The sequence below is a fragment of the Squalius cephalus genome (genome assembly GCF_949319135.1).
Source record: "Squalius cephalus genome assembly, chromosome: 10".
NCBI lineage: Eukaryota > Metazoa > Chordata > Actinopteri > Cypriniformes > Leuciscidae > Squalius > Squalius cephalus.
Window position 1 is genome coordinate 28001895 of NC_137131.1, and position 11414 is coordinate 28013308.

The 11414-nt window shown below is 37.1% G+C and overlaps 1 protein-coding gene and 1 long non-coding RNA gene across 2 annotated transcripts; both read left to right on the plus strand.

Moving 5' to 3' along the window:
• Positions 1-577: 577 nt before the first annotated feature.
• Positions 578-2881, plus strand: LOC307166202 (E3 SUMO-protein ligase KIAA1586-like; the record flags this gene model as incomplete). Its single annotated transcript, XM_079884418.1, has 1 exon — positions 578-2881. The coding sequence occupies one exon, from the start codon at positions 578-580 to the stop codon at positions 2879-2881; it is 2304 nt and encodes a 767-aa protein (XP_079740544.1).
• Positions 2882-9397: 6516 nt separating this feature from the next.
• Positions 9398-9695, plus strand: LOC307166259. The gene is made up of 2 exons (XR_013822611.1): positions 9398-9554; positions 9587-9695. It is a non-coding gene; the product is annotated as an uncharacterized lncRNA (long non-coding RNA).
• The last annotated feature ends 1719 nt before the right edge of the window (positions 9696-11414 follow it).

Below are 11414 nucleotides of genomic sequence, written 5' to 3' on the forward strand. Positions count from 1 at the left end.
TGGGCGTCAACACTGGCAGATTCGTGTGTCCATATTCACGCCAAACTTTCCATATAACAAAAGAGAAAGAGGAAAAAACATATTGAATTCACACATCGCGGGTGAAAACTCAAACCAAATGCAAAACTTCAAAGATCAACGATAATGCATTCAACTTAATCAAAAAGCACAAATAAGCAATAAACAAATGTGCGGATGTGAATGGAATAGCTAACACACGACGTCGCAGTTACGTAATTTATTCGTACTTTTTGGTCATTTCATGACTTCCAACTGACAACGTAGCAACGTCGTATGCTCGGAATGTCATTACCATTACCCAGGGCTTAATTTGAGCCGGAACACGCCGGAACATGTTCCGGCACCTCCGACGTTGGATCCGGAACCTTTTTTATTGGATCCGGCACCTCCTGTGTCACTATGAAAAAAAAAAAATTTGACATTTTTTTTTAATTAAAAATAATAAATAATAATAATTTAAATTAAATGGGGGAGGCACTAAAGTGACACATGACTCGCGCGCTTTGTTGTGCTAGTTGAGATTGCTGTTAGCATCATCGTTTCACTCAGCGGAAAAATGTCAAAAAGACAGCAAAGTTTGCTTAACTTTTTCAAATATGCTGGCCAGTCAGATCCCAAACAAGCAAAAATCGCTGATCAAGAATGTGAAGACCACGGTGGACACAGCAGTAGTATGCCTACCATTAATGCTGCTAAATTTGCACCTGTCGTTAGCGGGGATGATGATGACCCACACGGGGAAGGAGATGAAGATGACAACGAGATGGCTGATGGGCACTTTGAATCTGCAAGAGATTGTGATGGCGACGAAGCAGGTACATTTGTCGGGGACACTCAAACTGGGCAAATCTGGACGGACGCTCAGTTTAAAGAGAAAAAAAAAAGTTATCCCTGGCTTATAATGGACAAAACTGGACTGGGCTGTGCCATTTGTAAAAAAGTGGGATCACTCGGTCCGGAAAAAACCGCCGGTGTGAAACTGGCAAAAGAATGGATCTCGGGCTCAGTGACATCTTCTGCGCCCGATTTAAAAAAAAAGCAAAGAGCCTTAAGGAAAAAGGTTTTTGAGCATGGGAGTACTAAAGCACATGTAATGGCATCAAATATTTGTGATAAAGCAAACGAAAATATATTGGTAAACGCAGTAATCAATATCCAAAGCGACCAGGTGCAAACAACTGCCAGAATTTTTCGCACCGCTTACAAGGAGGCCAAGCGTCACAGGCCAGCTCACGGCTTTGAACATGAAATAGACTGTCAGGAAATGAATGGTGTGGATATGGGGAGGATTCTCCACTCTAACGTGGCATGTTCTCATATACAACAGCATATTGCAACTGACATGAAAAGAAAACTGCTTGAGAGGATTGTCACTTGTGCTCCAAAAATCGGACTCATGTTGGATGAGGCCACAGGCTTAAATAAAAAGAGCGCATTAATCGTGTATTTACGAATGCAGCTGCCAGAGATGGAATCGCCCGAGAACATATTCTTTGATCTTGTGGAGTTAGATGATTTTGGCGCAGAAGGCATTGTCCGCAAACTGTTGGATGCCTTAGGTCATGCAAACTTAGACGAGGCATTCCTCTCAAAAACACTCGTTGGTCTCACATGTGACGGTGCGTCAGTGATGCTCGGACGCAAGAGTGGGGTGGCAACTCGACTTAAAACCCGCTTCCCAAACATCATGGTGTGGCACTGCTCTGCGCATCGACTTGAGCTTGCAGTTGGTGATGTGATGAAAGAAATGGGGGCTATAAATCATTTCAAAATCCTCATGGATAAACTTTATGCATTGTACAGCACATCAAACAAAAACCGAGTGGAGCTCAAAGAGTGTGCTGACGGTTTGAACATTCAATTGTGTAAAATTGGTCGGGTGTTAGACAACAGATGGGTGGCATCTAGTCTCAGAACAGTCGAAGCTGTGTGGAGAAGTTATCCTGCCCTCCACAGACATTTTACACACGCAGCGGAGGATTCTGCTCGCGAGAGCGCAACTCGGGAAAGCTACAGTGGCATGGCAAAGCGCCTTTCATCCCATGCCTTTGTTTTCAATTTAGGTCTCATGTATGACGCATTGCAAGAACTGTCAGAGCTGTCTCTCGAGCTCCAAAAACAAGAATGCAATATCATAATGGCACATAAAGCCATTTGCCGACAGATCAGGGTGTTCGAGGCTATGTCTGAGCGGCCCGGTCGATACAGCCTATTGAGCCAGCGCGGGGTCGAGGAGAACTCCTTTCAGGGTGTACCGCTGCATGCAGGGCGGCTCACTGACAAAACCCTGGACCAGAGGACTTTTTTTGGGAGCTTGCGAAGAAATCTGGAGAAACGCATGTTATCACAGGGAAAAGACCAAACAGGATACTACAAGCTAATTGATGATTTAAAAGTGCTTTATCCACAATATTGGCCACAGGACGGTGACGCGCTGTTCGGGGAGAGTGAAGTTGAGACGCTCTGCCAGCAGTTTTGCATTGATAGCCCGCGGAATGTCATCAGGGCATTAAGGGAATACCGTGACAATAATGGGACATTCATCCCAGATGAACTGAATTACCTCTTGGCTGCGGTCAACACTGTCCCCATCTCAAGTGCTGAGTGTGAGAGGGGCTTTTCCCAGATGAACTTAATCTGTACAGCAAACAGGGCGTCTCTTCTCCCCTCTACCATCTCCTTCCTACTCTTCCTTTGCCTTGTCGGCCCGCCGCTTACCCGGTTCAACCCCTTTCCATACGTGAGGTCATGGATTGCAAAAGGACATAAAACTGCACTGGACACGAGATCTAGAGAAAGAAGCAGGGGAATGGAGGCCGGGGGCTCTATCAATGCTGTATGGGCCGTTTTGGACAAATAGGCTAATGTCAATGTAGGAAGAAATCACAATTATTCCATGCTGTGTTTGTGTTGATTATTGATTATTGTGCATGAATTCTGAAATTAAAATAAACATGTGCCTGACACAGCGCTGTTTTTTTTTTTGTTTTTTTTTCAAAGAAGCATGGGCGGCGTTAGGGAGGGGCTAGCAGGTGCTTCAGCACCCCAAGAAACACCAAAGCACCCCGATAGCACCCCCAAAAATAATTTCTGGAAGCAATTATTCAGGCTGTATTCTATGGAAGCCCTGAACCGCATTTTGAAAAAAAAAAAAAAAACTTATCTTGTTATTTTGAGATATTAAGTCGTTATTTCAAATCTCGTTATTTCGACATATAAGTCGTTATTTCGACATAATATCTCGCTATTTCGACATAATATATGTTATTTCGACATAATATCTCGCTATTTCGACATAATATATGTTATTTCGACATAATATCTCGTTATTTTGACATAATAAGGGGACATTCTAATCTGCATTAAGCCATACATTAAGCGTTCTTCTTATAATGGTTTTCTATGGGAGGAAAATGCTTAACGTAATTGCGTTCATATTTTGGGCTCATCTGATTTTTTTTGTACATAGCATAGCCTACTTTGTTATGATTTTAGTATCATGATGATTAAAAAATGCACGCACAATTATCCGTGAACTTGATTTGAACAAATGCCTTTCAACTTGTGTGTGCAAAATTCAGAATTAAATGAATGTGCAGCAATTTGTACAAATAGAGAGTCTGTAGGCCTACTACTGTTGTAGCCATTAAATAAGCACATTTAGTTTCATATTTGTTAAAATATTATAATGTTATTTTTTTTTCCATTTATGTTGATAAAGTGAACAGCACGCGTAAGATAGGATGCGCAATATGAGACATGGAGTGGTTCAGACATGATTTTGACCACTTCATTAAGTTTCGTTTTGTAGAAAGCCTTTCTTTAAAGTGAATTTCGTTTTGTATAAATTGTATCGTAATTTTAATACATTTTTCATCAACCAATTCTGGATTTATAAGAAGCAAATAGGAAGGTGACGAAGGCGCCCGCGCGGTCACTTGCATTGCACGTTAACTGGAGCGCATCTCATCCTAACTTAACGAAACTCAGTGTATGCCTCACACAGACATGAGAAATACATCAAATACACAAAGCTTGAAATGTCTTTAAACGAAATAATTCAAAACGAAAAAGGCTAGTACTATCTGATTATGTAATCCATTATGTGCATTTCTCTCTAGGCGCGTTCACTATACGGAGATGGCGATCATCAACTTCATTTGCAGTCGACACTGTCAGAAAACACTAGTTTATTAATAAAAATCAATGCACGCGCCACCGGATTTACAAATGCACATCTTTCTTGTTGCACGCACACACATTATGTCGAAATAATGAGATATTATGTTGAAATAACATTATTATTAATAATAGCCTACGTCTTTTAGAATAGTTGATTGAATGCTGAATGTTGCGCTTGTTCAATTTAATCAAATTAAAACTTTAATTGTGATCATTAAAATAATTGAATATTATTAAAGTTTTGCGCAGCTCCCCCCGTCAATGATCTAGCACCCCCCTCAGCACATGCGTTAAAAATTCTCTGGCGCCGCCCCTGCAGAGAAGCTACGTAGGCAGTGTAATTTTTTTTTTTTGTTCCGTTACCTCCAACCCCCGTTTTGAGTCGCCGGATCCACCCCCCCTCTGCGCTCCGGGACCTCCCACTTTACAAATTAAGCACTGCCATTACCAAACCACAACGTCGTCAGTACGTCCTCCTAACGTTATAAGATAACCAACTACGTTCCAGATACGTACTCTATTCGTAATATCTTGGTAATTTCATGACTTACTGGCAACGGAACTGCAACGTAACAGGACCGTAATTTCATTACCATCATATTACCAACCCACAACGTCGTCAGTACGTCCTCCTCCTAAGGTTATAAGATAACCAACTACGTTCCAGATACGTACTCTATTCGTAATAACTTGGTAATTTCATGACTTACTGGCAACGGAACTGCAACGTCACGGGCCCGTAATTTCATTACCATCTTATCAGACTGCATTTCTATGAAATATTTTATTTGTTTCAATTGTTTGTTTAGTATTCCGTACTGTACGTTTGAAATACGTTCATTTTATTCAAGTAAGGTTATAATTTTAGATGTTTATGTTTGTAAATGTTGCGTGGCTTTGACGTTTTAATGGGCGTGCTCGTGAACCTTCGAGTCGCCCTCAAACACTGGAGCGGAGATGAGTTGCCATGGAAACGGCGCGTCACCGACCGCCCCACTGACTGCAACTGACAAAGCGGCAGAACTCCGTCTCTCGCTGTTGTTTTCACTGCTTTCAGGTGAGTTTAGTCTCTAAAATCACACAAATAATACACACAACTGTTCTTGACACTTCTCGTACTTGTAATTGACACGCTTCTGTTGAATATTTGCTTTATAGAAATGGTTTAGTGTCTTAGGAAAAAGTCCGTTAGCATCTCAACCGTTTTCAGAAGAGATAACGTTATGCTAACTTCATAGCTTGAGCTTTTGATATGAAAGTTTAGGATTTTAATCACATCTTATGGGTAGATGAGAGGTTTGATAGTTTTGTAAAAAAATAAGTTAGTTTGGAAGTGAGCTAATTTATTTAACATAAACGTATTTAACATAAACGTACTCGATGACGTCACTAAACGTTACATGGAGTGTGAAAATTAGCTGAAACTAGCTCAATGGTAAACACAAATTGATAAAACTAGTTCTGTGATTTCAGCTAGTGGTCGACCGATATGGGATTTTTAATGGCCGATGCCGATGCCGATATTGAGAAAGCAATCTGGCCGATTGGCCGATATGAGGCCGATACAATACATGTGAATACAGTAAATGAGAGACATGAATATTGGTGAAACTAAATGAACATTTATTGTACATACTATTTATGCAAAATTCTTTTTACTAAGAAATTAAAATGTAAACAAAAAGGTAAGGTAACACTTCAATAAATAAAGTTTTAGTGCAACTAAAACTATTTATTTGTAACCTGCAGTAAGCAGCAGTCATTTTTTCAGTCACATAAATAATTACTGCTGCTTACTGCAGGTTACAACAAATAACATTTATCATTAATGAACCAATCTAAAGAATATTCATAATGACAAAATAGTATGTGAGATTACATACATTTTATGTACAACATAGTAGTTAAATATAAATCTCACATAGTTTATTTACACTATTTACTTTAAAATAGTTTAAATAACCTTTTTTTAAGGTTGTTTTACTTCAAGTATATTTAAATAATAATGATTTATGTGTTTAGTTTTGCTTGTGTGTTTCTTTAAATAGTTGCAAGCCGTCACATGTATTTGCATTACATACATGAACATATGAAAATGTATACTACACACGATATTACGCCAATCATGGATAAATAAATACAGTAGATAGTGAATAACATTTTCAAGGATTTATTTTTAAATGTAATATTATTACATCGTGTTCTCTTCTCATCCACCTCACGCGACCAACTGATCTGTAATGAACGCGACCCAGCTTTTCCGTGCACGCGAGTCCGTTGGAAAACAGCGTCTAGTTTAAATGCAACCCGAGAACAACGCGCGTATCTGAGGAACAGCCAGTCACAGGATTTTTGACTGTTTGTGAGGTAAAATGTTTTCAGTTTTGTTTGAATTCGTTTATATCACATCTGTGACCCCCACTGGAGCTACCGCTGGGCTGCGGATCTGACATATCATGGTACTGTTTGAATAGACTGTGCTGCATGCCGGAGTGTTTTTGTGTGTAACACAATGTAGCGTCAGGTTAGAAAGCGAATGCGAATGGTCATTTACTGTGTCTGTCAGATGTCTGCTTGACTGCTTCACTTCTGAGTGGCTTGTTTTACGGTGCTGGGCGGAGCAGAGCGAGTGTATTCCGTTCATTCATGCTCGCTCTGTTCGCGTCAGTGGAAAAAAGCGCGAATGCACAGTCACAAACTGTTTTGAAATATATCGGCCAAACGGAAAGATTTATCGGCCGATGCCGATATCTAAAAAATTCCAAATATCGGCCGATATATCGGCCTCGGCGATATATCGGTCGACCACTAATTTCAGCATCAACAAAATAATCCTTCTACAACAGAGGGAAGCTCCACGACTTCAATATTTCTGAAGAAAGCTGCTGCCAGAGAAGTTGGAAACAGGTGAAGTGAGGAAGCTCATTAAATAACTTCATATCCATTTTCTCACAATATTTTGTCACCTACTGTACATCACCATGCATCTGTTATTTTAAATTCTCATATTTACATTTACATTTATTTGTTTAATTTATTTTAAGAAAGTTTTGACATCCAAACTTAAGTGACACTGTATGAGCAATATGAATAAGTGAATAAGTAAAACTAAAAACATATATGAAACATTTAAGATTATTATCAGTGTTGAAAACAGCAGTGCTGCTTCATATTTTTGTGTTTTTCAGGGTTATTTGATGAATGAAAGAAGAAAAAAAGCATCATTTATTTGAAACAGAAATCTTTACTCTCTCTTCTGGTCAATTTAATGCATCCTTGCTGAATAAAATATGATTTTTTTTTAATTTTTACTCTATTGAACCCAAACTTTTGAACAGTAGTGTATATGTTGGGTCTATTTAACAATGAATCCTGGAGAGAGAAAAAAGAAAATGGATTAAACTTTTACATTGGTTTACACAAAAAGATTAATCAGCACAACTGTTTTCAACATTGATAATACTCAGGAATGTTTTGGACGTTTGCATTGCAAGAATGTATAGTATTCAAATATTAAAATGCTGACTCGTTAGGCCATGTTTTCTTTTTAAAATCAGATGATTTCCTATTAATTCAATAGAATGTAAGGGAATAACTCTAGAATAACCTTTCTGATAATATTTGGGGCCCAGAAACACTATCCTAATTTAAATCTAGATTAAAGACACATCTCTTTAGCCAAGCATTCAATTAACACATCTCATAATCTTGCACTATATGTGATGAAATAGTAAAAAGTGCACATGACCATCTTTTGCCTGAAATAATATGAACAGCAGCAATGCTAATCTTTCTCCTGTTGTCTCCTTGTTTCTATCTCAGGATGCTCAGCATATTTTACTAGAGATTACAGCAGCTCCAGTTCGGATCCAGCCTCACTTGGGAAGACTTCTAATGACATCAACACTCTTGAAGACAATGTGTTTAAACAATTTTCAGATGTTAAATGATATTTTAAAGTGTTTAAACTAATTTAAGTTTTTATGTCAGGTGGTACAGCAAAAATATTATGTATTGTAGTTGTACCACCTGACATGGAAAGTGTACCACCAACCTACCTATACTTGAAATTAGCAGTTTTTATCAGTATTTGAAAGAGCTCTACAAACTTTTTCACTCTGCCAAAGAGATCAGTTAGGCTCCTCTGGATGATGCATTATCATGTTTACTGTTATTACCTTGTAAATTCATAATAACATTTGAGAATATACAAATGGCGGACAAAAGTTTCTCAATTATCTCAACAGCTTTAAAACTACTGATATTTATAAAAAACAATTATATGAAAGGCTTCAAACCTAAAATGATGGCATAGTTTTTATTTTGTTATTATTAAGACACCATTTTAAATTGTTTTCTTAATCTGTTTATTTGTTCGGACAGTTGCACCACCACCTGACATTTTAGGAGTTTAATGCTGCCTTCAGGAATAATCATAAATAGGCCTAGTTTCCTAGTTAAAAAAAAAAAAGGACATTGTAATTATGACTTCAGAAGAAGAAAAGCAAAATATGTATTATTAAATGTACAAAAAAAATGATTTCAAACTAAGGTTTTATAGAATATAGTGATACATGTCATTAAGTTATCAAATTATTTTAAAAGGAAATAATGCACTTGCCACAACATAACTTTGTGACAATGTTTAGAAAAATATACAAGCGATTTTTAAACAAAACTGTCTGCTTATACAGATTCTATCTTTCAGTGCTAATTGCTTTGTGTATTTAAATGTTAAATGGGAAAACACTCAACTGTTCTTTTTTCTTGCATTTTTCTTTTCTTATTCTTGCTTTGTTATTAGGGCCACCAAAATGAAGACGTGTAGGAGTAGTTTGATGTTCAAGCTTTTGAGGAAAATCTTGTTCATTTAAATGTATAACCTGTTTGCAAACAGTTTTTTGCTGTTTGTACTTTGTTCTATAGTAAATGAACTGAATTAACCAAATTTTGAGTCTGTATATCGTTCATATGTCGTTGAAAAAGTCTCTAAAATAGTTTTGGGCCAATGAGGACAAGTTAAAATATAGCTGCGAGCAGCGATTACGGGCCCAAGCCGGTGGCACCGCAATCCTGGTGCCAGGGTGGCGGTGCCGGCGGCTTTGGCCCTCCATCGCTGCTCGCAGCTATATTATATATATATATATATATATATATATATATATATATATATATATATATATATATATCAGTGTTTCCTTTAGGATTTTTTTTAGCAGTGGGGGCAGGTCTGTCCGAACAACCGCGCGATTATCCGCGGGATTCTCCGACATGCACTTTAACAATCACTGCTGATAGACGGCTTTCGTACAGCCCGGGCTTTATGGTAACTTGTTTTATTAGGAGCACTTGTGCTCCTAATTAAAAAAATTTAGGAGCACAGTCCAAATTTTTTTTTTTCCTTTAACGACACAATATTACTGTGCCACATTGTGTGACAAAAGTTTACCTTATGAACATTAAATATTTTCAGTTTTAGAAAAACAATTACACTGGCTGTCATAAATAAATTGCATAAAAAAAAAAAAAAAAAAAACTAAATTCATACATTTCGTGCCTCACTAGCGATTCTTGCTTGAAGTGTGAATGTCCGCACACAAACATTGTTGGCCCTGCAGGGTTTTACCTGGGTCAAAAATGGTCTTCGGTGGCCAACACTTAAAAAAAAAAAAAAAAAGCTGTGATTTTACCTATGGATTTCATAGCTTTGTAAGATAGAATCCTTCTTTAATAGATTATTTTGGTATATAATCATATCAATATAAAAAAGCAGGGAGAAAAAGTAGCATTAAAAAGTTTATTTTAACTAATAGTCTTATTTTCTACCATCTACAATTGAATAGGCTACCATTCAGTTGTAAATGCTGTAGTTTATTAAGGCTAAATCTAGCTAACCATATAGGCTGTACTAAAGGGGGTAAGCACACCTTACGTTCTTATTTGTTCTGTAAATTATTTTTTTTAAACACTTTACAATATGGTTTGATTTAACATTAGTTTATTACTAACATGAACCATGAGCAATACATGTTACTGAACGTATTCATCTTTATTAATCTTAATAAAAATACAGCTGTTTATTGTTTGTTCATGTTAGTTCACAGTGCATTAACTAAATGTTAACAAATACAACTTTTGATTTCAATAATGTAGGCTATTAAATGTTGAAATGAACATTAGCAAAAATTAATACATTCTGTAGAAGTGCAGTTTATTAAAAGTTAATGTTAACTAATGTAGTTATAACTAGAGTTTAATAAATGGAACCTTATTGTAAAGTGTTACCGATCTGTTATACACCGATTCAGACGTCTCGTGAGTTCAGTGTTGGAAAGATCAGTCGTTTAACCATTCATTAAAACGTGGAACCTTGCTTCGCAAAGAGAGTGCTCGCGCACACGCGACCAGAGGGCGCGCGCTCTCGCTCTCTCGTTCTTTTAAACATGCGCCCAGCTGTCACAAGCGCAGCAGTTTATCTACATTACACACCGGTCAAATAAGACTTTGGCGGGACGAAAAAAACGCTTTGGCGGCTGCCAAAAAAAAAAATCTTCGATCGGGTCAGTCGCACAAGTGCGCCTAAATATCTTTTCATGATCGCACACAGACATATTTAGGCGCAAATGCGAGTGAAATGGTCGCACTGTAGAGCCCTAACGTTACCGTGGCGGCAAAAATTTTGCCGTGGCGGGCCGCCATTAACTAATCAACATAGAGGAAACACTGTATATATATATATATACACACACACACACATACATACATATATATATATATAAATAAATTTAAGGGACAAGACACAGATAATTTTACTTGCCTGACCTAATTAGAACAAAGAAAAAAATAAAATAAAATAATAAGTAGGGGATCACTAAATCGAGATAATTATTCTGATTTTATGATACACTCAAAATATTCCACAACAAATCCTTTAAATGTAATGATATTCAGAACGGAACAAGAATAAAAAATAAACTATAAACAAAGCCAAAACGAAAAAATAAATATAATAAAAAAAATTAATTTCAAGCAATCCATGGCATGATTTATTTATTTTTTGGACTAAAACATTCTGGCTTTTTTTAAACTCAAACATAATTCTTAAATTGAATAATAATAATAATAAAAGAATAAAATGGGTTTAGTTCTGATTTCGTTGAAATCGCTCGCTCTCCGTACCTAACTTTTCCTGAATACAATCACTATTGAAA